Below are 26,659 nucleotides of genomic sequence, written 5' to 3' on the forward strand. Positions count from 1 at the left end.
GCTGCAAAATCCAGGGGAGCCAAACACTAGACCATGCCATTAGAAGTTAACTTTTTTCTCCTTTCCAAATAGGTCATCCAACCTACTTTACTTTCTAGTATTTCTTAGCTGCATTTTCAGTTTCCACAGCATTGGCCTATCAGTTCCATGCTGGAACACTTCATGTGAGGTCAGATATTTAGCTCCTATCCACTCCCTCCCCCAGCAAACTCTAACCTCTGACACCTTTAAAAGGAATCTTTACCCACTCTGTAACAGTACATCCAAAAGTAGGGTAGGCTGGTGGTGCAGTGGTTTAAGTTACTCAACTGTTATTCCAGAGGCCTGGACTAACAATCCAGAGAACCAAGTTCAAGTCCTACCTTGGCAGATGGGGAATTTAAATTCCATTAACAATTTGAACCAAAACTACACAAAAACCACCAAATTACCAGATTGCTGTAACAGCTAGTCAGGAAAGGAAATCAGCCAACTTGCCTACACGTTGCTCCATGCCCATTCATGTGGTAGGTTCTCAGTGGCCACCCACCTGTCCCCACCACCTCAAGAGGCAACTTAGGGATGGGCAATAAATAGTTAACGATGCCAAGGTTTTGGAACTGAAGAACCTGCCAAGGTCCTGAAACACAAGTAAATAACAAGCTGGGGTGTGAGACACTCTCGCTGATGTGACGGTAGAGTGCACAGCTTGTGTGAGATAAATAACCCAGTGACAAAGTGATATCAAGCTTTGTGTATTGTAGGTGGGAGGGGAGAAGGCCCATGGCCACTGACTGCTCTCTACCCAATGAGACTGAGCAATGAAATCTGGATACCAGTTCAGCAAACACACAAATGATCACAAAGGGTCACCCTCTGAGACGGGGGTAAGAATTAATTAAACCACAGGAGGACTCCTTTAGTACTGTTAGACAACCATTCACGGACAGGGAATCACAAATGGCAAGAGAGTGGAAGAAAACCAACATTTTTCAGTCTGGAACTCTGATGGAGATTGAAGAAATGACAGAAGACTGACTGGAAGAGGCTATTGAAGTGGGGTCATGAGTTGATTTCAGTGGCGAATTCCGTCTGGGGAGCTTTCAAAAGGGCTGCGATACCACGACTGGCCCCTTATAATGCTGCAGCAAATGCAGCTCAAACCATTTCCCTGAATGCATAGCTCTACTCCCCTGCACAGCTGACAGCAAAGGGTAACCACAAGTTGACACACAAAGCAGAGGTTTCTGCACAATCGGAAATAAAGGAGAGGGCAAAGGTAAAAAGGAGTACTGGACTCAGTGAAGAGGTTTAGTTTTAGACCTGGAGAATTTGGAACTCTTCACCAGATTATGACAGATGCAGCCAGTGGTTGGGGGTGGGGCCTTATTTCACATCTCTGGGTGCTAATTCACTGCCGACTCTTGACTTTTGTTAAACTGTTACAAGGAATTCACATTAATCATTAAACCCATTGTCTTTTGCCTTCTGTCTGTTGGACAGAATTTGCTGTCATCTGGGGAATGACGCAGAGACTGAAAGTAGTGGAGTTCTATCAATTCATCTTGCAAGACTCAATGTCAAACCATGTCACAACTCCGAGATAACATAAACAATACTTTCAGCTCCTGCTTTTTATACAAAATAGGGAATGCATGCTGCTGCTTGGAATCTTTTGGTCACTTAAGAATTTCACAGAGTTGAACTGTACCACGCAGTCTGTTGCTAAGATGCAGCATATAGATGGACGGTACAGGAACAGGCCCATTACATTCATGCTGACCCCTTACACCAGGCAGATTAAGAGCTGATCTGGATTGACTGGAACCTGTTAATAAATGGAGACAAAGAGACTGACGATGCTGAAAACTGGCACAAAAAAAACACTACTGGAAGAACCCAGTAGGTTACGTAGCATCTGTGGAAGGAAAGAGGTGGTCATCTTTTGGGTTGAGATCCTGCAACATGACTTCACCACCAATGATTAATCCCAGTCTGTCTCAAAAAAATATAGCAGGAGACCAACCAACCTATTAAGTCTGTGCCAGATCTCAGGGTGAGGCCGCTCCCCCACAGGCTTGTCACCTCCTCCAAAATTCCACCACTTCCCTCACATCAGGGGCAATTTACAGCAGGTAATTAACCATCAATTCCCAGCAGCCCATCAACTCCCCCAGCTCCCATCTGCACATATTCCCGATTCTCACCTACACTCAGCTAATTAACCAACTTGCACATCTCTGCTACGTGGGAGAAAAGTTCAAAGTAAATTTTATTATCTCAGTACTCATATATCACCATATACGACCCTGAGTTCCATTTTCCTGTGGGTATACTCAGCAATTCTATAAAATAGTAACTATAATAGGATCAATGAAAGATCAACTAGAGTGAAGACAATAAACTATGCAAATGCAAATATAAATAAATAGCAATAAATACTGAGAGCATGAGTTAACAGGATAATGAATCCTTTGGTTGTGGGACTATCTCAATGGATGGGCAAGTGAGTGTGGTTATCCCCTTTTGTTCAAGGGCCTGATGGTTGAGGGGTAGTAACTGTACTTCAACCTGGTAGTGCGAGTCCTGAGGCTTCTCTACCTTCTACCTGATGGTGGCAAAAGCAAGAAAAGAGCATGGCCTGGGTGGAGGGAATCTCTGATGATGCTGCTCAGGGGAATCCCACACAATTCAAGAGGGAATGTGCAGACTACATACAAACGGCACCCTCGATAGGGATTGAAGCCAAGTCTCTGGAGTAGTTAAGCTCCAGCTCCAACCACACTGTTGCACTTGGGGGTCAGAATGCTGCCCTGTGATTCAACCAGGGACTTCCTACCCACAACAGTACGGGTAAAGAAACCAGTATTGAAGTGATGGGCTACAGGGCCTGTTTAATGCTCCACAGTCCTCTGACACTGTGAGACGTGCTAAGCACCAGGAGATGAGAGGGAAGTTTTCACGGATGGAAGGAGAGCATCTCCCTGTGCAGGGAGGAAGTGGAGAACACTCTCGAGGAGAATTTGATTGTGACTGCTGATGAAGCAGGACAGCGTTCACTGAAGAGAGAGGAGTGTTAATTGTTATGCTTAGACACATTAATGGCCCCATTATTGCTGAGGTCTTGCTGTTTTCTCGGTCCTGTAGTGGTGTGGATTGTAAACAGCCGTGAAAACACAGGTGATGCAGATGTCAGTGGCAGCTTCTTGTGGGAGTTATGTTGTAATATATTAAGAATGGGGACTTTGAAACTGTCAAAGGACAACATTATGCTTGAGCATCAATTCTGGGTGTAATCTGTAGCCAACTTGCAAACACTCCTGCCATTATTTTCAGATTATTAGTCTGTGCCCTTTCCCTGCCTCTAAAGGCTGATTTATACTTCTGTGTAGGCTCTACGCTGTAGCCTACGCTATTGTGAGCATTCATACTTGGTGCACTGGTGTGTCTGCGTCACTCTGCAATTCACCGCCAAAACGCTAGTCGGCGGTGGGGTTTCTATGCCACTGTGTTGAGTTTCTTCGTGTACTTCAAACAATGGCGACTGAAACTGAGCACATCATGTTGGAGTTGAGTTAATAAATGTTGAACAAGAGCTACTTTATTGAAATTACTGCAACACAGAAAAGAGAGAAGACGTCGGAGGAGATGGCGTGTACAACCATCGAATGGATTGAGGAGGGTGAATTTACTGTGCTTGTCCGGCCACTGAGACATGGACAAGGAAATGCATTTCAACTCATGTTCTTCTTCTCTCTCAATTCGAAAATGACAGAGAAACAGCAACCAGAAATGCGGACCAGTCACAGTTGTTGTAGTCTGTGTCGCCGCGACGCTTAGTTACATTTTCAGGGAGGTGTGCGTCAGGTTATGGTGTAGGGTACGTGGCTATGCTGTGCTTACAGCGTAGATTCAACGCAGAAGTATAAATTAGCCTCAACTTCATTCAGCCCCACAACCACCCAGCCCCAACTCTGGAATGCTGAATCATCTTCATGTGATTCCTGGAGCCAATGTGACTGCAGACTTGAGCCTTGAGTAGTCTTCATTCCCAAAACCTTCTCTGATAACTCTACATCCCCCCACACACCCCTGCCATTCCACCTCTTTCTGCTCCTTTAATTTGCCCCTTGAGGGTGCTGGAAAGGAGATACATCTCTACCAAAGGAGGTGTAAGGCGCTCCTTCCCTCCACTAGCTTGCAGGTCACCCTTGGGCAAGGTGTAGCACCTGCTCAGCCCCTGATCAGGGTCACATGAAGTGATGGAGCAGCCGGTACAAATCACAAGTCCTGATTAAGTGACCACTGACACCAGGCTGACAGTCTCTGAAGAGTATTGATAATGGCTGGAGTCACCTGTCTCGTAAAGACACCTGCCCAGAAGGCAGCAATGGAAAGCCACTTCTGTAGAAAGATTTGCCAAGAACAATCATGGTCAAAAGACCATCATGCCCACACCGTACGCCACGGCACATAACAAACAGCTCTGCACGCAAACATTCCCTCCATCCACATTCACAGAAGATTGTTAAGTTTATATTTGATTATATTGCCAAGGTAAAGCCTGAATGGTTTTAATGATGTTACCACATTCAGCTGTCAATGTTTTCATTCCCACATTCCGAGTGTTTTGGTTCATCAAAAAGTAGGTCTTTACATTCTCTTTTTAAAAAGCATTTTAACAGAAAGGGGATGAGCAACATTAGCTGGCGGTACGGTGTCATAGCAGCTACAGTAACTGAGTATGACACTGTCCTCTCCCTGTGACCGGTGGGTTAAGCAGGCTGATGTACATCATGTGCAGATGAGTGGTAACATCGGAATGTGGGGTGAATAAAATGAAATTAATGTGGGATTAGTGACATAAAATGATGGCTGATGAACAGTCTGAGGCACAGACTCAGTGGGCCAAACGGTCTCTGTTTGTGCTGTGCGTCTCTAAGACAAAATCATGGGCTCGGGGACAGGGCCTGGTCATCAGGTACAAAGAGAGTGCTACCCTTTATGCAGCAGCCATTCCCCATCGAATGAGGTGCTTGACTGAGGCCACCAGCCTGTTACCATGCCCCCGTTTTGGAAACAAAAAGAAGCAGGCATTTGGGTGGGAGAAATGCATGAGCCACAGGTTCTGCTACAATTATGTGATGTGGCCAACAGGCTCCAGGGTCAGGACATCTTATTGCCATCTGTCTCCTCTGTAGTGACAAATGATCCTATAATAGACTCAGAATTAAACAGAACAGAAACAGGCCCTTCAGCTCAAGAGATGCTGCCCGTTTTGCCCCACTTACCCATTTGCCTATATTAAGACTGTAATCATTCTATGCCTCGTCTGTTTAGTGTCAAACTCCCTCTTAACTGTATACAATCCGTGCCTGCTGCAGCAAGACCCAGATATTAACCAATTTTCTGTCAATAAAACAACTTGCCTCTCAAATCTCCTTTCAAACTGCTTCACTCACCTTAAAAGTATGCTCTCTTGATTTTTGATACTGCCAACGCTGAAAAAAGATTTTTACTATCTAACCTATCTCTGCTTCTCATAATCTTATATACTTTCTATCAATTCATCCCACAGCCTTCTTTGATCCAGGGTAAACAAGCTCAACTTATCCATTCCCCTCCTCATAACAAAAGTTCTCACAACCAGTCACCATCCTGGTGAATTTCCTCTGAACCCTCTTCACTTATAAAACTGCTGAGTGGCCAATATTTGTCCCTCAGCCAACACCACAGACAATCCAGTCCCTCTTATTCAGCTGTCTATTACAGTGTGATAGCTCATTAATGATTTGGGACATCTGAGAAAATGATTTAAGTTCTAGCTCTAGTTTCAAATGTAATTCCCATAAACCTGTCAATGGACAGCCTGAGATCTGGAACAAGTGTGTGATGCAAAGCTGGCCGGCTGACCAGCCGGTCTGACCACCAAAGGGAAAAGTTGTGAGCAGGTATGAAGATCAAGTGAAGTTTAATTTCCATCACACTGGGTAGAGTTGGGGCTGAAGTAGAAATTGGATTAGGAATAGACCACGTCCCTCCAGGATGCACCATCATGCAATATAATCTTGGCCAATTTACCCCAGGCCTCATCTCCTCTTCTCTGACTGACCCCCCACAGCCTTCAGTTTCATATATTCACCCCACTTTCTCTTTATATGCCCTTCACAGATCTGAATCTACCATCCACAACCCTCTGTGGGAGCAGAGTCCAGAAAATCATCACTTCCTGTGAAGGTATGCCTTGGTTTAAATAACTCTCCACTTGTCTGGATGAGTGCAGCTCCAACTACACTCAAGAGTTTCGACACCATATCAGAAAGAGCAGCTTATTTGACTTGTATGCCATCCACAACTGTTTGCTCACCCTCCCCCCCCCCACTGGCACAAAGCAGCAGCAGCTTGCACCATCTGCAGGGAGCACTACAGCTCCTCACTAAACCTCCTTAGACAGGACCTTCCAAACCAACAAACCTCTACCAGCTACAAGGTCAACAAAAGCACAGTGCCACCACCCACTGGAAGACACCATCCATCCTGACTTCAGAAATACGTCACTGCTCCTTTGTTGTTGTTGGGTCAAAATTCCAGAATTTCCACAAAGGAAACTAGGGATGAGCAATTACATGCTAGCTCCATCTGTAAAACCTGCATCCCTCAAAGAATATATGAAAAAAAAACACCCTTTCCCCTCATTTGATGCTCTCTCACTAGTGGAAGTATCAACCTTGTCAATAAGATCATTCATTTTGTCTATATTATAAAGGATATAGATCTATTTTTTTTTTAAAGCTGTTCCTGATAGGAGAATGCTTTTACCCTGGGAATTATCCAAATGAATCTCTGCTGAATTGTCGCCAATGCCAGTATTTCCTTACTTCAATAAGGGGACCAAATTGCATTCTGTGCACCACTTGCAGTTATAACAATACTTTTCTGTTTCCAATAACCCATGCTCTCTCAGTAAAGGACTACATGCCGTGTTGCTTCCTAATTATGTGCTGCACTACCTGCTGACTGTGTTCTCCACACAAGAACTAGATCCCTGTCTACTCCGCTCCTTTCCATTTGCTGTGCCATTTGATCCATTCTGGTATATTGTATAATTTCAGCCATTTCCTGTATTGGAATGGATGTTGTCAAATCTTTCATGTGCAAACATTCGGAAAAAAAATGCTACTCTCCAATAAATGACAAAGAATAGGCAAGCATTGGTCTTGTCTTATCCAAGGAAACACATCGCTGGTTTGTAGTTATCTCTCTGGAAATTTGCAGACACAATCAAAGCCCATATTTCAGTGCAATACAAGAGAGTGCCAAGGGGCCAGAGGCAATCCCTTTGGATAAGATGCTCAGCTGAGACTCCCTCTAGTGGTCTGGAAGATTTCAAGGCACGAGGACCATAAAATATAGGAGCCAACCCAGGCTATTTAGCCCATTGAGTCTGCTCTGCCATTTAATCATGGCTGACTCATTTCCCTCTCAGACCTTGTCTCCTGCCCTCTCCCCGTAACCCTTCACGCCCTGACTGATCAAGAATCTATCAACCTCTGCTTTAAATATACTCAGTGATGGGTTCCACAGCTGCCTGGGGCAATGAATTCCACAGATCCATCACTCTCTGGCCAAAGAAATTCTACCTCATCTCCATTCTAAATGGATGTCCCTCTATTCAGAGGCAGTGCGCACTGGTCCTAAACTCACCCACCATAGGAAACATCCTCTCCACATCCACTCTATAGAGGCACTTCAACATTCGATAGGTTTCAATGAGACTCCCCCCCCCCCCCCCCCCCCCACATTCTACTGGAAGAACAGAGAATTTGCCGAGGTCTGTTGGCCAACATTGTGTCCGCAGCCGACACCACCAAAAGGAGCTTGTCTGGATTTTGCTATGGATGGCATGTCTGTGAGTTTAATTTATAAAAATGCATCACAAGCTCATTGGGTCAAGAAAGTTCTCTCTTTGGGGTAATTAGCTTGCAGTGATGATGGCAAGTGCTAATTCTGTGTGCAAGATACAATGCAAATACTCTACTATTGTCACGTGAAAGATGACAGAACAGAATAACACGGATATAAACAATTGAGCAGAACTGGTTTTCAGGAGACAGGTCTGCCATTTTGCTTCTCAATGCAAACTGTTCTCCATCACAGAACAACTACAACTATTGCTGAACTCCCCATCTTAGTAGTGTCTACTGTGACCAAATAAAGGCAGTTCCAACAGGACTTAGTTGCTGGATTTAACAGGACTGTAGTTTCATCAAAATGTCTAGATGCTGCCTTTTATTTTAATCTGGCTGGCTTTCCAATGAAAAAAAAAAACATTGCTGAGATGTATTTTGGTCACACCCGTCAGCTTACACAATCAAACAATGTGGTAGATAGACCAGTTTCCTGAACACAGAGGTTATTAGTTACTGCAACCATCATCATCAAATCAATTGGTGATCAATGGTGGCAAGTTGGAATTTTAGGGCGTGAAAGCACCCAGTACAGGGTACAATTAGTGCCCAACAGTTACAAGGGAGTAATTTTACCTGAGTCTCACAGAATTCCAGATACCAATATTCCTAATTGTAAGGATAACCAACGTTCAATACTCCCTGATTTCTCATTCCCCAGATTTTGTTTTTGGGAATTGCAGAGAGGTAATGAAACAGAAAACAAGGTCGCATGTTCGAGCTGCTCCCTCTGAAACTGCAGGAACTAGGCAAAGGCTAATAAAGAGATTTCACACTTACAAGATCCAAGGCTGAACCGCCTCCCAAATATTCCATTATGATCCATAACTTTGTCCCCTGTGAAGAAAAAAAAACAAATTTCATTAGTTAGTGTAATCAGTGAATGAGAATCAAAATATATTACCTCAAAGCATTCTCCCTACCTGTGGAGTCAGGGATATCAGGAAAGAGGCTATTTGCACTAGCCCATTGTCCGTGATCTGATTGTTACCTCAGAGCATTCTCCCTACATAGGGAGTCAGGAATACCGGGAAAGGGATATTTGCACTAGTCCATTGCCCATGATCAGATTCCTCATTGAGAGGATTAGCTTGGGGGGTGGGAGGGGGAACGTTTCCTGCAGATGTGAATCGAGTGAAAATAAGGGCTTGGTCACTTAGGGAAGACTCTCCCATAGATGGAGTCGAGTGACCAGAGCCACTGCCTCACAGCTTCTTCAATTCTGACCCCAGGCTCCTGAACCAGAGTGGAGAACTTCACTCACCTCAACTCTGACTTGATTCCACAACCTATGGACTCACTTTCAAGCACTCAACAACTCAAGCTCTAAGTATTATTTATTTATTTTTATTATTTGCAGTTAGTCCTCTTTGCACACTGTTTGTCAGTTTTGCGTGTAGTTTTTCATTTATCTTTGTTTTATTGTGAATGCTTGCAAGGAAATGAATCAAGGTTGTAAAATGGTGAAATATGCAAACTTTGATAATAAATTTACTCTGAAATTTCAGGTGATCTCTGTATGGAGTTCGCAATTTCTTCCTTTGATTGCATGGAGTTCCTCTGACATCTCATTGCTGCCATCCTGTCCTCCCGGATCCTTTATGCTTATCCACAAGGGTGGATGGAAACATGGTTTCACACCTCACTGCAAAAACGGTATCACTTGGCAAGGTTCAGGCACAAGGTGTTTAGCTGTTGAAAGTGGAGATTCCCAAGGACTGCAGATACTGGAATGTGGAGCAAAAATCTGCTAGAGGAATTTGGCAGCCTGACCAGCATTCTCCCTGCCTACAGAGTCAAGGATATTCAGTCTGTTGGGGGAGGAGGGGGCGAGAAGGGGTGAGCAGGAACCAAGCCCCGATTCAAGGTTTTGACCCAAAACGTTAGCATTCCTTTCCACCCCCTCCCCCATGGATGCTGCTCGACTTGCTGAGTTGCTCCAGCAGTTTATTTCTTGTGTCAGTTGTTGAAATCTGGTCACAGCGAGTGGGCCAACCACTGTGCCATCCCTGGTTCTGATAGAGATGGTGTGGCACCTTTCCTTGAATTAACTCAGTATCATTCTTGTTTATGAAGTACCTGTGACCTCCAGACCCCCATGCACACGAGAAAGGACTTAACAAGTGATACTGTATGGTCCTAGTGATGTTACTTCTCAGGGAGACACAAAAGATCCCATTGGACTACTGACGAATGATTTGGGAGCAAAGCAGGTGCCACACTTCCTGTGCTGTCTATTCTTATCTTAGCAAGGAAACGGCCCGAGCCCATTGAGTCCGAACTGACCCTCAGTCAGCTACATTAATCCCATTTGATTTGCCGCACATTCCCATTAACTTCCCTCTGACCCTACTGCTCACCCACACACACCATGGCCAATCAACCTCCAGAGGAATCCCAGTCACTGGGAGAGTGGAGACTCCACACAGGAGATTAAGATGAGGCTAGTCTCATGCTATGAGGAAGTGGCTCCACCAGCTGTGCCATTCTGCCCCATATGTGGGGAGTTTACCCTATATATCTCTCACAGAATGGAGTGACAGTGACCCCTGGTTCCAGTCTACCCAACCCGAGCAAACATCTCCCTGTATCCATCATCTCAATGAATTACCATGAGAATGTTAAAGGGGGAAAAGGGGTGAATGAGGAGGGGGGTGAGGGAAGAGAGACAGGGTCAGGGGTGAAATGAGGAAGGAGAAGAGAGGGAGAGGAACAGAATTAGTAAGAGTTTGAGACAGAGACAAATGAAGAAACAAAAAAGTATAACAAAATCAGACACAGGTATTTTAACAATTTGTGTTCTGTATTTGTATGTCCCAGTACTGTGGCTCAAGAGTGGCTAACAGTCCGCTCCCAATCTCTTGTCAGTGAGTCCTACCCCCCTCCCCCAAATGACAGTTCAGGGACTGGAATCCACAGGCCCTATCAAAATATGAACCTGGGACTGGCATCTCCCTTTGTTAATAAAAGATTCGGAAGAACAACATTCCTCAGCCAATTCAATTCACACAAGGTTAACACCAAAATAAATTCGATCCTGGTCTTGGATGTCTATTATTCTGGAAATGTTATTGGATGTCATTCCAGCCTGATCCTGGATGTCTAGTATTCCAGAAATGTCACTGAACGCCAACAGGATAAAACAGGGATTTGAAGCAGTGACTGCAATTAAGACTAGACATTCTGTCACAGAAATCCAGGCGTGACTGTTGGCAGCCTCTCTTCTCATCACGTGCCCAATCCATCTCCATTTCCTCGTGATGATTGTAACCATGTTCTCCTGATGCTGAAGAGTAAGGCATGGTTGCAGATCTTTCTTGAACAGAAAATATGGAGAATCTACCAGATGCTCATGGTGTGGAATGACGACAGCTTGACAAAGCCACTTTGTCACGTGCCAGCGTTCTGACCCGTACAACTTTGTGGGTAGAAAATGCTCTGGTACAGCTTCACCTTGGTGTGGACACTGTACTTGACTGATCCCCATTGATCATTGATCTGAAGACATTTCTAGCTTTGCTGAGTCTGCACTGGTTCTACCATCCTGCCGAATGATGCTGCCCAGGGAGGTGAATCTGCCGGTGCTGGGCAAGTCGACACCATGTGCCTCGACGGGAGGAGGAGATCCTACACTGAAGGTTACGGTCTCCATCTTGCTTTGGCGAAATCTGAGTCCAACCTGCCCACCAAAGATACACAGGTGCTGAGTTTTCTCGAGTGTGGTGTGTAATGTGAAGCCATCCACAAAGCCAAGCTACCTATGGCATTGATAATCCACTGACACATTTCCCAAGGGCTAACCATTCACACAGAGTGCCAGGAGATGGAAGATATCAATCCGACTCCATGCACCAGTTTATTAACAACTCAATCTATCCACATCCTTATCCATTCCTCGTTGTCCTGCATACAGCTGTAGAGTCAAACATAGCAGACAAGGGCACTTCGGCCCATAACTTTTCGGACCATCATATAAATCTCATTTTCTCACATTAGGGCCATGAAGGGCCTGTCTAAAAGCCTCTCTTAAATACAATGATTGTATCCGATTCCATTGGCAGTGTGCTCCAGTTACCAACATCCGTAAAAAAAAAATTACCCCTCAGATTCCTTTTAAACTCCTACCTATCACCTTAAACATACATATTGTTATTTTGTTTTTATATACAGCACAGTGCAAAGCTCTTAGGCATGTAAGAAAAAATTCTGTAAAGATGCTTTCAAAAACAATGAGAGAAAGTTTTTAAGTACCATAAAAATTATTATCAAGAGCAGTTAACAGTAATACAACTAAATCAAATCAGTATATGCTGTGACCACCCTTTCCCTTTAAAACTGCATCAATTCTCTTAGGTACTCTGCAACTAACTAACTAACTAGACAGACAGACAGACAGAGACAGACAGAGACAGACACAGACAGACAGACAGACAGACAGACAGACAGACAGACAGACAGACAAATAAATCGGTTGGTAGGTTGTTCCAAGCATCTTGGAGAACTTGCCACAGTTCTCCAGACTTTTGCTGCCTTGCTTGCTTCTGTCTCTACAGGCAACTTCAGACAGCTCGATGATGTTGAGATCAGGTTTCTATGGAAGCCATACCATGCTCTGCAGAACTCATTGTTCTTTTTCCCCCCTGAAAATTGTTCTTTATGACCTTGGATGTGTGCTTGGGGTCATGGTCCTGCTGTAGATGAAATTGGGACCAATGAGGTACCTCCCTGATGGTATTGTGTGATGGCTAAGAATCTGCTTGTACTTCTCAGCATTGATGCTTCCATTAATTCTGACCAGATCACCAACTGCATTTGCAGAAATGCAGCCCCAAACCTGCAGGGAACCTTTGTTGTGCTTCACTGTTGGCTGCAGACTCATCCATATGGTGCTCTCCAGCTCTTCTACAGAAAAACTGCCTCCTCTTTCAGCCAAAAAGTTCAAATTTTGACTCGTCAGTCCAGAGCACTTGCTGCCATTTGTTAATCGCCCTATTCCTTGTGTTTTTGTGCATAGGTGAGTTTCTTGGCTTTCTTTCCACTTGAAGGAATGGATTTTTGGCATGTTACGAATGTGCCACAACTCTGAGGGGCCGAAGGGTACAAAGTAGCCCCCTCCTTTTTGAGAATCACAAGATCGCTATTAACTCAGGTCTGGGGACCCAGGAAATGAGAGAGAGTCCTCAAGGGTTTGGAATCTGTGTCCTGCCCTCAGCAAGACAAAGCCACGGATACCGGCCATTGTCTCTTGGAGACTGAATTGTGTATTGAGTACTGTACTATTCATTGAAGCCCTCAGGGAATGACCAGAGTGGGCTGGTTGAGGGATTGCATCATCCCAACCTGATTGACATCTGAGACCCCGTGAGTAAGGATAAAAGAGGGTCTGGGGAACAACCCCTTCAGACGCACCAGGAGAAACGCTGGAAATCCCGTGACGGCGTTTAATAGCGACAGCCGGTGGAGGGCCCACGTGCGTCCTTTCCCGTTGCTGGGATTGGGGCCTTACCACGGAAGAACGGCTCAGCTAAAGAAAAGGACACCAATGAAATTTCGAAGGATCGACATCATAAAAAGGAAAAGCTGGCAAGTTTCAAAAATCTCTCTCTTGACTCCAACCAAAGGCTGCAGCCTGCATGAGCTGAATGACTTCTATATTTCCATCGGACAATACATTATCCCCTAGACAACGATAGAGCTTATTTCTTATTGATTATTATTATACCCGCACTTTTAGAGTTAGTATTGACAACGTATATTATCTGTAAGTTTGCATTAATATTATTTTTTGTGTATTTTTACCAATAAATACTGTTAAAAATAGTACCATCAGACTTCAACGGACCTCTCTATCTTTGCTGGTAAGTGACCCAGTTACGGGGTACGTAACAGGCAGTAACTCTTCCATGAAGACCACTTCTGACAAGTCTTCTCTGGACTATAGAAGGGTGGACTTGAGTTCCCAGTGGTCTGTGAGTTCAGAACTGAAAGCAGTGAAATTCTTCCAATTTAGAACGGACATCAGTTTGATGTATGCCTTATCTGCTGCACCAAGTTTCCATGGCTGACCACTGCATTTCTAGTCCTCAACCTTGCCCACAACACAGCACAGAAAACAGGCCATTTGGCCCTTCTAGTCTGTGCCGAAGCTTTATTCCGCTAGTCCCATTGACCTGCAGCCAGTCCACAACCCTCCAGACTTCTCCCATCCATCTATCCAATTTATTCTTAAAACTTAAGAGTGAGCCCACATTTACCATGTCAGATGGCAGCTCGTTCCAACACTCCCACCACTCTGAGTGAAGAAGTTCCTCCTAAAGTTCCCCCAAACCTTTCCCCTTTCACCCTAAAGCCATGTCCTCTCATATTTATCTCTCCTAATCTAAGCGGAAAGAGCCTACTCGCATTTACTGTCTATACCCCTCATAATTTTGTAAACCTCTATTAAATCCCCCCCCTCATTCTTCTACGCTCCAAGGAATAAAGTCATAACCTGTTCAATCTTTCCCTGTAACTCAACTCCTGAAGACCCAGCAACATCCTAGTAAATCTTCTCTGCACTCTTTCAATCTTACTGATATCCTTCCTATAGTTAGATGACCAGAAATGTACACAATACTCCAAATTTGGCCTCACCAATGTCTTATACAACCTCACCATAACATCCCAGCTCCTATACTCAATACTTTTATTTATGAACGCCAGGATGCCAAAAGCTTTCTTTACAACCCTGTCTACCTGTGACGCACCTTTCAGGGAATTATGTATCTGAACTCCCAGATCCCTTTGTTCCTCCGCACTTCTTATTGCCCTACCATTTACTGTGTATGTCCTACCTTGATTGGTCCTTCCAAAATGCAACCCCTCACACTTGTCTGCATTAAATTCCATCTGCCATTTTATGGCTCATTTTTCCAGTTGGTCCAGATCCCTCTGCAAGCTTTGAAAGCCTTCGCCACTGTCCACAACGCCTCCAATCTTAGTGTCATCAGCAAAGGTGCTAATCCAATTTACCACATTATCATCTAGATCATTGATATAGACAACAAACAACAATGATCCCAGCACAGATCCCTGAGGCACACCACTAGACACAGGCCTTCAGTCTGAGAAGCAATCATCCACTACCACTCTGTCTTCTCACACAGCCAATTTCAAATCCAGTTTATAACCTCTCCATGGATACCTAGTGTCTGAATCTTCTGAACTAACCTCCCATGTGGGACCTTGTCAAAGGCCTTACTAAAGTCCATGTAGTCAACATCCACAGCCTTTCCTTCATCTACTTTCTTGGTAACCACCTCGAAAAACTCTACAAGATTCGTTAAGCATGATCTACCATGCAAAAAGCCATGCTGACTATCCTTAATCAGCCCTTGGCTGTCCAGATACTTGTATATCGGGTCTCTCAGGACACCTACTACTGATGTCAGGCTCACCGGCCTGTAATTACTTATTTGCTTTGTGCTTTTTCAGAAGAGCTTGGACAACTCATCTTGGATCTCCTATCTGCTGCGAAATTTCTGCTCAGGAGAGGCCTTGCTGATGCAGGATGACCACCTTGTGTCACTCTAGCCATGGTGTAAGAATTGATGACGAGAAGGCTAAATTGTCACATCAGCCACACACCCACCTTTTAGTTTGGTTGTCAGTCATCCAGTTTGATTCCTTCTGCATCTATTTCTGTTTCAGTTAATCAGTTTAGTTCATTCAACTTATTATGTCACCAATCATTAGCTTCTGCTTATTATCTTTGGTTAATCATCCAGTGGGCTAAAAACCTACAAAGTAATCAAGTTTCTAATTGAAAAGTAGTTTTTTACTTAATAATTACTTTATTTAATGAAATACAAAAAGATTTGTAACATTTAATATTTTGGGAAAATGAACGTTTGGAAGTCTAAAATTTGCTTTTTTTCTACTGACACACTAACGCAGAACAAAAAAATCCTAAAAAAATCTGAAACAAAATTTATATTTAAAAAAAGTAGGGCGCCCAAGACTTTTGCACGGTACTATACACCTACTATGGCGAGAAAAGATAAACTGTCAGCCCTATCTATAATCTATGGGATTACAAACATATAACAATTACAGCACGGAAACAGGCCATCTTGGCCCTTCTAGTCTGTACTGAACGCTTACTCTCACCTAGTCCCACCTACCTGCACTCAGCCCATAATCCTCCATTCCTTTCCTGTCCATATACCTATCCAATTTTTTTTAAAATGACAAAATCAAACCTGCCTCTACCACTTCTACTGGAAGCTCGTTCTACACAGCTACCATTCTCTGAGTAAAGAAGTTCCCCCTCATGTTACCCTTAAACTTTTGTCCCTTACCTCTCAACTCATGTCCTCTTGTTTGAATCTCCCTTACTCAATGGAAAAAGCCTATCCACATCAACTCTATCTATCCCCCTCATAATTTTAAATAACTCTATCAAGTCCTTCCTCAACCTTCTACACTCCAAAGAATAAGGACCTAACTTGTTCAACCTTTCTCTGTAACTTAGGTGCTGAAACCCAGGTAACATTCTAGTAAATCTCCTCTGTAGTCTAATTTGTTGGCAACTTTCCTATAATTCGGCAACCAGAACTGTACACAATACTCCAAATTTAGCCTCACCAATGCCTTGTACAACTTTAACATTACATCCCAACTCCTATGCTCAATGCTCTGATTTATAAAGGCCAGCATACCAAAAGCTTTCTTCACCACCCTATCCACATGAGATTCCACCTTCAGGGAACTATGTACCATTATTCTTAGATCACTCTGTTCCACTGCATTCCTCAATGCCCTACCATTTACCATGTATGTCCTATTTTGATTAGTCCTACCAAAATGTAACACCTTGTAGCGATGTGCTACACACAACGCTGAAATAAGTCGTTTCGAGACTAATTTATTCAAACTTCACAGCGCTGGCATTTAATCCCTAGCGCCCGCCCTCTCCGGGCAGAAATGACGTCAGAGGTGCATTACCAAAGTCTCTCCCCACACGCTGGCTATTTGTGAGCCGGTTCGCCTGCGCAGAAAGTGGGTCGCCACAATCTCACACTTATCAGCATTAAATTCCATCTGCCATCTTTAAGCCCACTCTTCTAACTGGCCTAAATCTCTCACTAATCTTTGAAAACCATTATCCACTCAATCATTATCCACTGAAAACCTACTTCATTATCCACAGTTCCTTCAGTCTTTGATTACAGATTATTCTTCAGTCTTTTCAGCCCAGGGAAAATGAGCCCGGCCTATTCAAACTCTTCTCCTTAACTAAAGTCCTCCAATCCCGGCAAAATCCTGGTGAATCTGTCAATTCTTTTCACGTTTTTAGACTCATCATTAAAACTATTTCCTCCATCTTTCTTTAGACAGGGCTTCCCAGATAAACTTTCCTCTGTGCCATAATAAAGCCACAAGCCTCATAACATCTCTGCCAATCACTCTCCCCCCCAGTCAGCAACTCTCATGCTCTGTAGACACACTTTTACCTCAGCTGCTTTCAGTTTAGAACACCTGTCACAAAGCTCCCCTGAATTCCCTATGGTTCATGAAGAGCAGGCTCAGTTTTGTTAGCCTCTCTTCGTAACAGGGATTCCTCTCTTAGGTTTGGACATCCTCCCAAAAGCATGAAGTCCAAAATCAGCAAAAACATGAAGGTTTTACCAGTATTTTCTCTAAGCTTCAACTTATAAACTCAATGATCATATATGCCTGCTTAACAGTCTGCAGGTCTTTTATCTCATATCCATTTGAACACAACTGTTGATGAAACACAGCCTTTCCTCATTCTTACACTCATAATAATTTACTTCACATATTTCCATGCTAAATTTCACCTGTTCCTGAAACCTTCACAATTATGCCCTGTAGAATTAATGTCCACTTTGTAAATATACTGACCCCGGAGAAGACTTGCATATTTCACATAGAACTGAATGACTATTTAATACTACAAGAGCATAAAACATAGAGGTAGAATTAGTCTTTCTGCCATTTGATCATAGCTGATTCATTTTCCCTCTCAACCCCCATTCTGCCTTCTCCCCATATCTTTGACACCATTTGACCCCACAGAAAGAATTTCAACAGATTAACCACCCTCTCTCTAAAGTTCCTCCTAATCTGTGTTCAAAAGGGATGACCTTGTATCTCTGGTCCTAGATTCTTTCTCTATTGGAAACATCCCCTCCATGTCTTCTGTACCTAGGCCTTTCAATATTCACTATGTTTTAATGAGATTCCCTCCCTCATTTCTTCTAAACTGAGTACAGGCCCAAAGCAATTAATTGCTCAGCATACATTAACCCGTTCATTCCCAGGATTATTTTTGTGATCCTCCTCTGGACCCTCTCCAATGCTAGCACATCTTTTCGTAGATATGGGGCACAAAACTGTTTACATTACTCCAAATGCAGTGTTAACCAATGCACTTTAAAGTCTCAGCATTACAACCTTACCTCGCCTTTATATTTTGGTCATTTTGAAATATATGCTAACATTGCATTTGCCTACATGACTATTGACTCAAACTACAAGTTAACCTTTTAGGGAATCCTGCACAAGGGCTCTCAAGTCCCTTTGCACCTCTGATTTCTTCACTACACAATATTCCATCTGCCACTTGTTTGTCCAGTTTTCAAATCTGTCCAATTCCTTCTGCAGATCCCTGCTTTCTCAACACTACCTGCTCCTCCATCTATCTTTATATCGTCCGCAAACTTGGCCACAAAGTTATCAATTCCATCATCCAGATCATTAACATAAAATATGATAAGTAGCAGATCCAGCAGAACAGCAGCCTCCGGCAGCCAACCAGAAAAGACCCCACCCCCATTTTTCCCACTCTTTGCCTCCTGCTAGTCAGCCAATCTTCTGTCCACACTAGAATCGTTCCTGTAGTGCTATGGACTCATCTCGTTTAACTGCCTCATATGCAGCAACTTGCAAAGTCCTTCTGAAAATAGAAATAACAATGTCGCCTGACTCTTTATTTCTATCACCTTTTATTTCCTCAGGGAACCATGCTAACTTCAGCCTAATTTAGACTCCAAGTAATCGTGTAATAATGGACTCTAACATCTTGGCAACCACTGAAGTCAGGCTAACTGACCTTAACTGGCTAGCTTTTGCCTCTGTCCCTTCTTAAAGAGTGAAATGATTCACTTTTGCCCATTAGCTAATTTAACATCCATACAGCCACTGCCTTCCTTACATATTCACTGTGACCCAGGGCAAGGCCCTTTGACCCACTGGGTTTATGCTGGCTCCTAGCAGGACAATCCCAACAGCCTCATTCCCCCTCTATTTCCATGTATTCTCATATCATGTTCTTTCTCACAGACCCATCAACTTCAATATTTTTTTCTGCCATTTCCCCTACTGAAGGGAAAATTAACATACCACTAAGTGAGATATGGGAGGAACCTACAGCGCGCAAAGGAAACCCACAAGCTAACAGGAAGAATGTGCAAACTCCACACTAAAAGAGCCAAAGGTCAGCATTGAGCAGCATCAGTGGAGCCGTACCACTACGCCATCCCCAGCATGACCACCTAATGTCCAGTTTTCCCCCAGGAGCTCACTACTGACCATTAACCTTTATTAAAGAACAAATCAACACTTAGAGGTAAAGGTTGCTGGGAAGGTCAAATTCCGAGGTGTTGCCATGAAGATATCACGCTGAAGTCCAGCTGACTTGCTGCATGCGGTTAGCTCCGAAGAGACAGGAGTGTGGAGATGTATTCCAGAGATGGGGCTTTGTGTCAGCTGAATCTTCCTGCACTTTCCTGACCACACACCAGCTTAAAATTCCTGGGAACGGATGAGAGAGTGTGCCTGGATGCCATGTTCAAGACATCTGCTTGGTGAGACCACACCTGGAATACCTGTACAGTTTTGCTCAGAATGCTACAGGAAGACTAAGATTAAGCCAGAGAAGCTGCAGGTGGAGCAAAAATGCACAGTGACGCTGCCTAGACTGGAGGGCTTGGCTTGTGAGCAGAAACTGGACAGCTGGGATTTTTTCCTGGAGTGGAAATAGCCGTGGGATGACCTTATACAGATTTATAATAATCTTGAGGGGCATAAATAAGGTAAGGTGGTCACAGTGTTTTTCCCAGGGTAGGGGAGTATAATCTAGAGGACACAGGTTTAAGATGTAAGGGGACCTGAGAAAAAAAAAATCCATGGGTGGAGGGTGTGTGGAACGAGCTGCCAGAGACAATGACAGAGGTGGGTACAATAATGTTTAAGATACATTTGGACTGGCACGTGGATAGGAAGGTTCAGAAGGTTAGGGGCCAATGCAAGCTAATGGGACAAACTCAGGAAGATACTTTGTTCGACAAGGACAAACAGAGCCAAAGGGCCCGTTTCTGCGCGGTAAGACTCCATGTTTACTTTGCAGCACATTCACAGATAACAGCACAGCAAAGAGCTAATATACATTGCCACATTCAAGGGCAAACTGATGAAATTCCATCCACTTCCTCTGAATCATTGCTTCACCTCAACAGAAAAAAGGAACAGGATCCAAATCATGACACAAGCAGAAATATTGAGCAAGTTTGATGCTGCTTATTACACAATGATTCAAGTTCTGCTGGACTGAGGAAAGGTCACCAGGTCATTCTGAGCTCTTCAACCAGCCTATCTAATTGACCCAACTTTCTCATTCATTCCTGAAAACCCTGCAAATCTTTTCCAATATGTTTACTATTCTCTTTTGAAAGTAACCATTGAATCTGCTTTTGTAATAAAACATATTTTATATCGTAGCTATGTTAAACATGTTTATCATTCCTTCCCCCACAACTTTGGCCTAACACTGCAAACCTGACACACGAGAATCTAAACAGAAGCACTGTTTGAGAATACTGGATCTCTTATTAGGGTCCGAGACAGGGTAGGTGACAAATGTGTGTGTAAGGGAACATCTTGGATCTTGCAATCATAATTCCATTAGTTTCATGATAATTATGGAGAAAGATAGGACTGGTGCTCAGATTGAAATTCAAAATTGGAGAAAGGCCAATTTTGATGGTATCAGAAAAGATCTGGCAAGTGTGGTTTGGGACAGGTTGTTTACTGGCAAAGCAGTGCAATGGTAAGTGGGTGGTCCAAAAAAGGTATAGTCAGCAAGAAACAAAGGAGGTAGTTGAGTATCAGAAATGCAAGAAAATATTAAGGAAAACAGGAAGGCTAAAAGAAAGCATGAGGTTGATCTAGAAGATCTTGTGAATGAGAATCCCAAGGGCTTCTACAGATATATTAATAGCAAAAGGATAGAAGGGGACAAACTGCTCCTCTTGAAGATCAGCGTGGTCATCTATGCACGGAGACGAAAGAGATGGCGATCTTAAATGTCTAAAGGTGGATGCAGAGCATATAGATGTGAGGCAAAACAGTGAGGTTATGGGCTGTATACAGATTAGAGGAGGTGCTTGCTGCCCTGATGCAAATTAAGGTGCATAAATCCTCAGGCCAGACAAGGTATTCTCTTGGACCTTGTGGGATGCTTGTGCAAAATTGCAGCAGAGGCCCTAGCAGAAATATTTAAGATGCTGGAGGACTGAGGATGGGTAATGTTTTTCAATTGTACGAGAAAGGCTCTAAGAATAAACCAGGAATTTATAGGCCAATGAGCCTGACATTGGTACAGGGCAAGTTATTGGAAAGTATTCTAAGGGACTTGATATACAAGTACTTGGATAGAGAGAAACTATTCCTAATCAGTCAACATGGCTTTGTGCATGGTAGGTTGTGTCTAGAGACATCTAAGGTGGTTACCGGGAAAGTTGATGAAGGAAAGAGAGTGGATGTAGTCTACATAGACTTCAGCAAGGCTTTTGACAAGGAGCCATGTGGATGTTAGTCGAGAAGGTTCAGTCACTTGGCATTCAGGATGAGGTAGATTCAACACTGGCTTACGAGAAAAGCCAAGAGTGATAGTAGATGGTCGCCTCTCAGAATGGAAGGCTGTGACTAGCTGGGTCTGTAGCTGTTTGTCTTCTACATCAGCAACCTTGATGATAATGTGGTAAACTGGATAGGTAAATTTGTCGATGTCATCAAGACTGGTGGCAAATTGGACAGCGATGAAGGCCATGAAAGCTTGTAGTGGGATCTGGTCCAGCTGGAAAACTGAGCTGAAAAATGGCAGATGGAATTTAATCCAGATCAGTGTGAACTACTGCATTTGGGAGGACAAACCAGAGCAGGAATTACACAGTCAATGGTAGATCAGAGGGATCTGGGAATATAAATCCATAATTCCTTGATAGTGGTGGTCACACACAGATAGAGATGTAAAGAGAGATTTTGGCATTTTGGCCTTCATTAATCAAAATACTGAGTACAGGTATTGGGCTGTTTTGTTGAAGTTGTATAACTCATTGCCGAGGCCTAATTTGGTGTACAATACTGACCATTTACCTACAGGAAAGGTAACAATACGATTAAAAGAGTACAGAAAAAAATTACAACAATGTTGTTAGGATTTGAGAACCAGAGTTAGGTCGAATAGATTTAGGATTTTATTCCCGGACTGTAGGAGAATGAGAGGAGATTTGATAAAGGTATATAAAATTATGGGGGTATAGATAGGATAAATGCAAGCAGGCTTTTTCCACTGAGGTTGGGTGAGACTAGAACTAGAGTCCATGGGTTAAGTGTGAAAGATGAAATGTTTATGGGGAATAGGAGGGAGAACATCTTCACTCAGAATCTGGTGAGAATGTGGAATGAGCTGCCAGAAGCAGTGGTGGAATTGGGTTCGATTTTATAAGTTAAGTACATGGATGAAAAGGGTAATGGGTCAATAATGATTTGGCATGGACTAGATTGGTGGAAGGGCCAGTTACTGTGCTGTAAGGTTCCGACTCTAAGCAGGAGCCAGATATTCATTGCCTTGAATTTGTTCTGCTATTCATTGATACTGGTGGATCTGATCTTTGCCCCACATTAATGACCATAACATTGATTCTCTTATAACCCATGAATTCATTTGAACATTTAATACGGTCAATTTCACCAACCACTGGAGACAATTTGTTCCGATTTGCTGCACTTGAACCCTTCATTGCTCTGATCAGTTGGATGGAATTTCACTTAAACTTATCTGTCCTCACAGGAAAAAAGAATGAACATTGTTGGAGAAATTCAGGCATAAGATGCCACATGACAGCATGATCTAATTCTGCAGAGACCTAAAGGGCAGGAGATGGAATGTAAAACAAGGTGTTCAGAGCAGATAAAGGTGGAGATTATAAGTGGGCCGGCAGTATGAATTGGTGATGGAGAGAGAGCACAAGGTTAAATTCTAAGCACAAACAGGCCCTCTGGCCCATTGTATCCATGCCAACCATTGAACCTACATCTATCTATAGTAATCCCACTGAAGAAACATAGGCAGCACACATTTTGTTTAAAGCTCATCAAGAAGGAAGCTGACATGGTTCGGGATGCCTTACAGATTACTGAAGAGTGACACAAATCTACAGGAAAAATTAGAGTTGTATATGAACTATGCAGTGATATTAGGAGGCAATGAATTCTTCAGTGTTGATAGGGGTAATATTAGGGCAAAGAAGGGATAATTTCTAAAAGAGAACCTTTATAATATGCATGTTCTCAGCACAATGGTGAAGGAGGCCACTGATGGATTCTGTTCAGCTCCAGTGACCAAAGTTTGGCCCAGGCTTTTGAGTGCACTTTGGCTGGTAAGCAGCAAGGATCATCGAATCATCGGATTAAGCAACACCACAGAGCTAACTTCCAAGGGACAACAGGAGATCCAGTGTCCAAGGTAGGCAGATACAATAGAACAATGGGTAACATACAAAGAGATACTTTAGATACAGATTTGGCACAATCCCACAAGGGGAAAGAAAGGACAGAACATCCCAGGTCAAGTCTGCGGTGACGTTGACGGAGAAAGTGATAAAACAAAAATAGAATGTGTAACTGATGATGATCACAAGGAGGATTCTAGGAAAAATAAATGAGACAAATATTTTGAGCTGAGGGAGCATGAGGAAAAGCAATAAAATCAACATTGCGTGTAAATACAGAATGAGTAATAATATAGACGTGCACCAGATATAAAATTGTAAGCAGACAGCAAAATGCTGGTCAGACCGGTAATAAAAAAAAAGGGTACCAAAAGCATAGATTACAATTGAAATGAATACTTCATCTGTCTTTCACAAGGAAGAGAAATCTATCAAAATATCCTTGGAAAAAGTGGAGGTGGTGGAGCTGTATCTTGGGTTGGAATCAACACAAATTAGGCACTAGGAAGGATGCCTATGCTTTAAACACCTGGTTCAAGAGGAATGCACATGAGGTTGTTGCAGGGAGTGAGGGTGAGGGTGGGGCCTGCAGAAAGGTTTACCAAGCTACACCTGAACCCTGGCGATATGCAAGTGGATTTGAAAGAAGCTGTATAGGAAAAGGGTTCAATGTCTTGCCTGGAAACCATAGGTCAGTGTACAGTACCTAAGAAGGAGGGAGCCATTGAGAAACAGTTATCAACAACATTGAAGTTGACTTGTGGTGGAAAATTGCAGTTAACCTTTTTTTTGATGAGCTACACAAGTTCACGAAGGAAACGCGAGATGTTGTCAGCAAAGATTTTCACAAGGCTATTGATGAAAGTCCCACACAAAATGCTAAAATTGAGGGTCAGGCAAGCAAAAGATCAACAACAGCATAGAAATCACAGTTAGTCCTGTTACCTCATAGTTCCAGTGACCTGGGTTCAATTCTGACTTACAGTGCTACCCGTGTGGAGTTTGCACTCCCTCTCTCACACCCACATCCCAAAGTCAGATTGTCTCTAGTGGTAAAATCTGAGGAACTAATGGGAATGTTGGGTTAACAAAGTGAGAGTGATGTAGGATTAATGTAAATATGTGCTTGAAGGTTTGGCATGGACACAGTGAGCCAAAGGGCCTTTTTCCATGATGTATGGCTCTACTGTCAGTAGAGTACGGGGATGTAACTGGCTGCAGATGCTGGAATCTGAAGGTGGAAATAAACTGCTGGAAGAACTTCAGTATGTAAGGCAGCATCTGTGGAAGCAAAGAAATGGTCAGCATCTCAGATTGAGACCATGTACTAGGACTGAAACTACAGAGGGAAGAGAACTGGTAGAAAGAATATAAAACAGGTTCTGGTAGGTAACTGGTAGAAGCATATAGAGAGATGATAGGAAGGTGGAGGCAGAGAGGAAGGGAGAGAAGGAGGAAGAGGGGAAATGGAAAGGATGAAGCCGGGTCGATATGACAGTGTGATTGACAGATTGATCTGGGTAGGTTGGAGGAGGCTAACAATTTCTGGAAAAGAGTGGGTAAGAATAAAAAAGGTGTGCCACCTACTCAAAGTATTCCTCTCCCACTCCCGAGTCCACCCTAGTTCTCTCTCTCTCTCTCTCTCTCTCCATTTTTCCATCCTTTACTCCAACCTCCATCAATCCTGATGCAGGGGTCTCAACCCAAAATGGCTACCACCTCTTTGCCTCAGTTGCTGCTTCACCCACTAAGTTCTTCCAATGATTTATTCCTTTATCACTGAAGTATCCTAAAATCCAATCTCAAGTAACCCTGGAAGGAAAACTTCTGGACGATCTTCTTCCTCTGTGCTCCTGCCAGATCTTTAACTTGGTCTTGGACTAATGGGTGGCAATGGTCTAAGAAATGATCAGCTAGGTGGGGAGGCATCCAGCATTATTGGTTGAATGCCATGTCTATTTGCAAAAGATGACCAATGGTGGGATGAGATGTTGGGAAGGGGGAGTGGGGGATGGAATGTGATGACATCACACCCTATCAGAATTGGCAAATCACTATTTGACCTACAAATCTCAATGGGACGTACAAAAAAGCTGGATGAACTCAGCAGGTCGGGCAGCCTCCATTGAAAGGAGCAGTCAACGTTTCGGGTCGAGACCCTTCCTCAGGACTAAAGAAGGAGGGGGCAGGGGCCCTATAAAGAAGGTGGGGAGAGGGTGGAAAACCAATCAGAGGAAAGATCAAGGGGTGGGAGAGGAGAAGCAGGGAGGGGATAGGCAGGAGAGGTGAAGAAGGAATCTAAGAGGAAAGCACTATGGGTAGTAGAAGAAGGCAGAGTCATGAGAGATGATAGGCAGCTAGAAGAGGAGACAGAGTGAAGGTGGGATGGGGGAAGGAAGAGGGAGGGAATTACTGGAAGTTGGAGAATACGATTTTCATACCAAGGGGTTGGAGACTACCCAGACAATAGATGAGATGTTGTTCCTCCAACCGAGGTTTGGCCTCATCATGGCAGTAGAGTAGGCCATGTATGGACATATCCGGATGGGAATGTGAAGGACAGTTGAAGTGAGTGGCAACCGGAAGATCCTGTCTGTTGTGGTGGATGGAGCATAGGTGCTCGGCGAAGCGGTACCCCAATCTGCGTTGGGTCTCGCCGATGTAGAGGAGGCCACACCGGGAGCACCGGATGCAATAGATTACCCCAAAAGACTCACAAGTGAAGTGTTGCCTCACCTGGAAGGACTGTTTGGGGCCCTGAATGGTGGTAAGAGATGAGGTGTAGGGACAAGTCTGAATCGGTCTCTGCCTTCTTCAATCAACGGCCTCACTGTAATGCACAGTGACCTCAACACAAATGGGATTACCTTTAAATAAAAAGGAACAGAGTGAATACACTCTGTACTGCATTTTATA

At 43.6% G+C, this 26,659-nt stretch overlaps 1 protein-coding gene across 1 annotated transcript in view; it reads right to left on the reverse strand.

Annotated features, from left to right (window-relative positions):
* The window catches only part of LOC140734498 (serine/threonine-protein kinase 26-like), a 111,963-nt gene that overhangs the window by 21,245 nt on the left and 64,059 nt on the right, over positions 1 to 26,659 (reverse strand). The window contains exon 3 of the mRNA XM_073058540.1: positions 8,727 to 8,783. Coding sequence (XP_072914641.1) covers positions 8,727 to 8,783 — 57 coding nt within the window. The remainder of the gene's footprint in view (positions 1 to 8,726; positions 8,784 to 26,659) is intronic.

Source organism: Hemitrygon akajei, chromosome 10, assembly GCF_048418815.1.
Source record: "Hemitrygon akajei chromosome 10, sHemAka1.3, whole genome shotgun sequence".
NCBI classification, from domain to species: Eukaryota; Metazoa; Chordata; class Chondrichthyes; order Myliobatiformes; family Dasyatidae; genus Hemitrygon; species Hemitrygon akajei.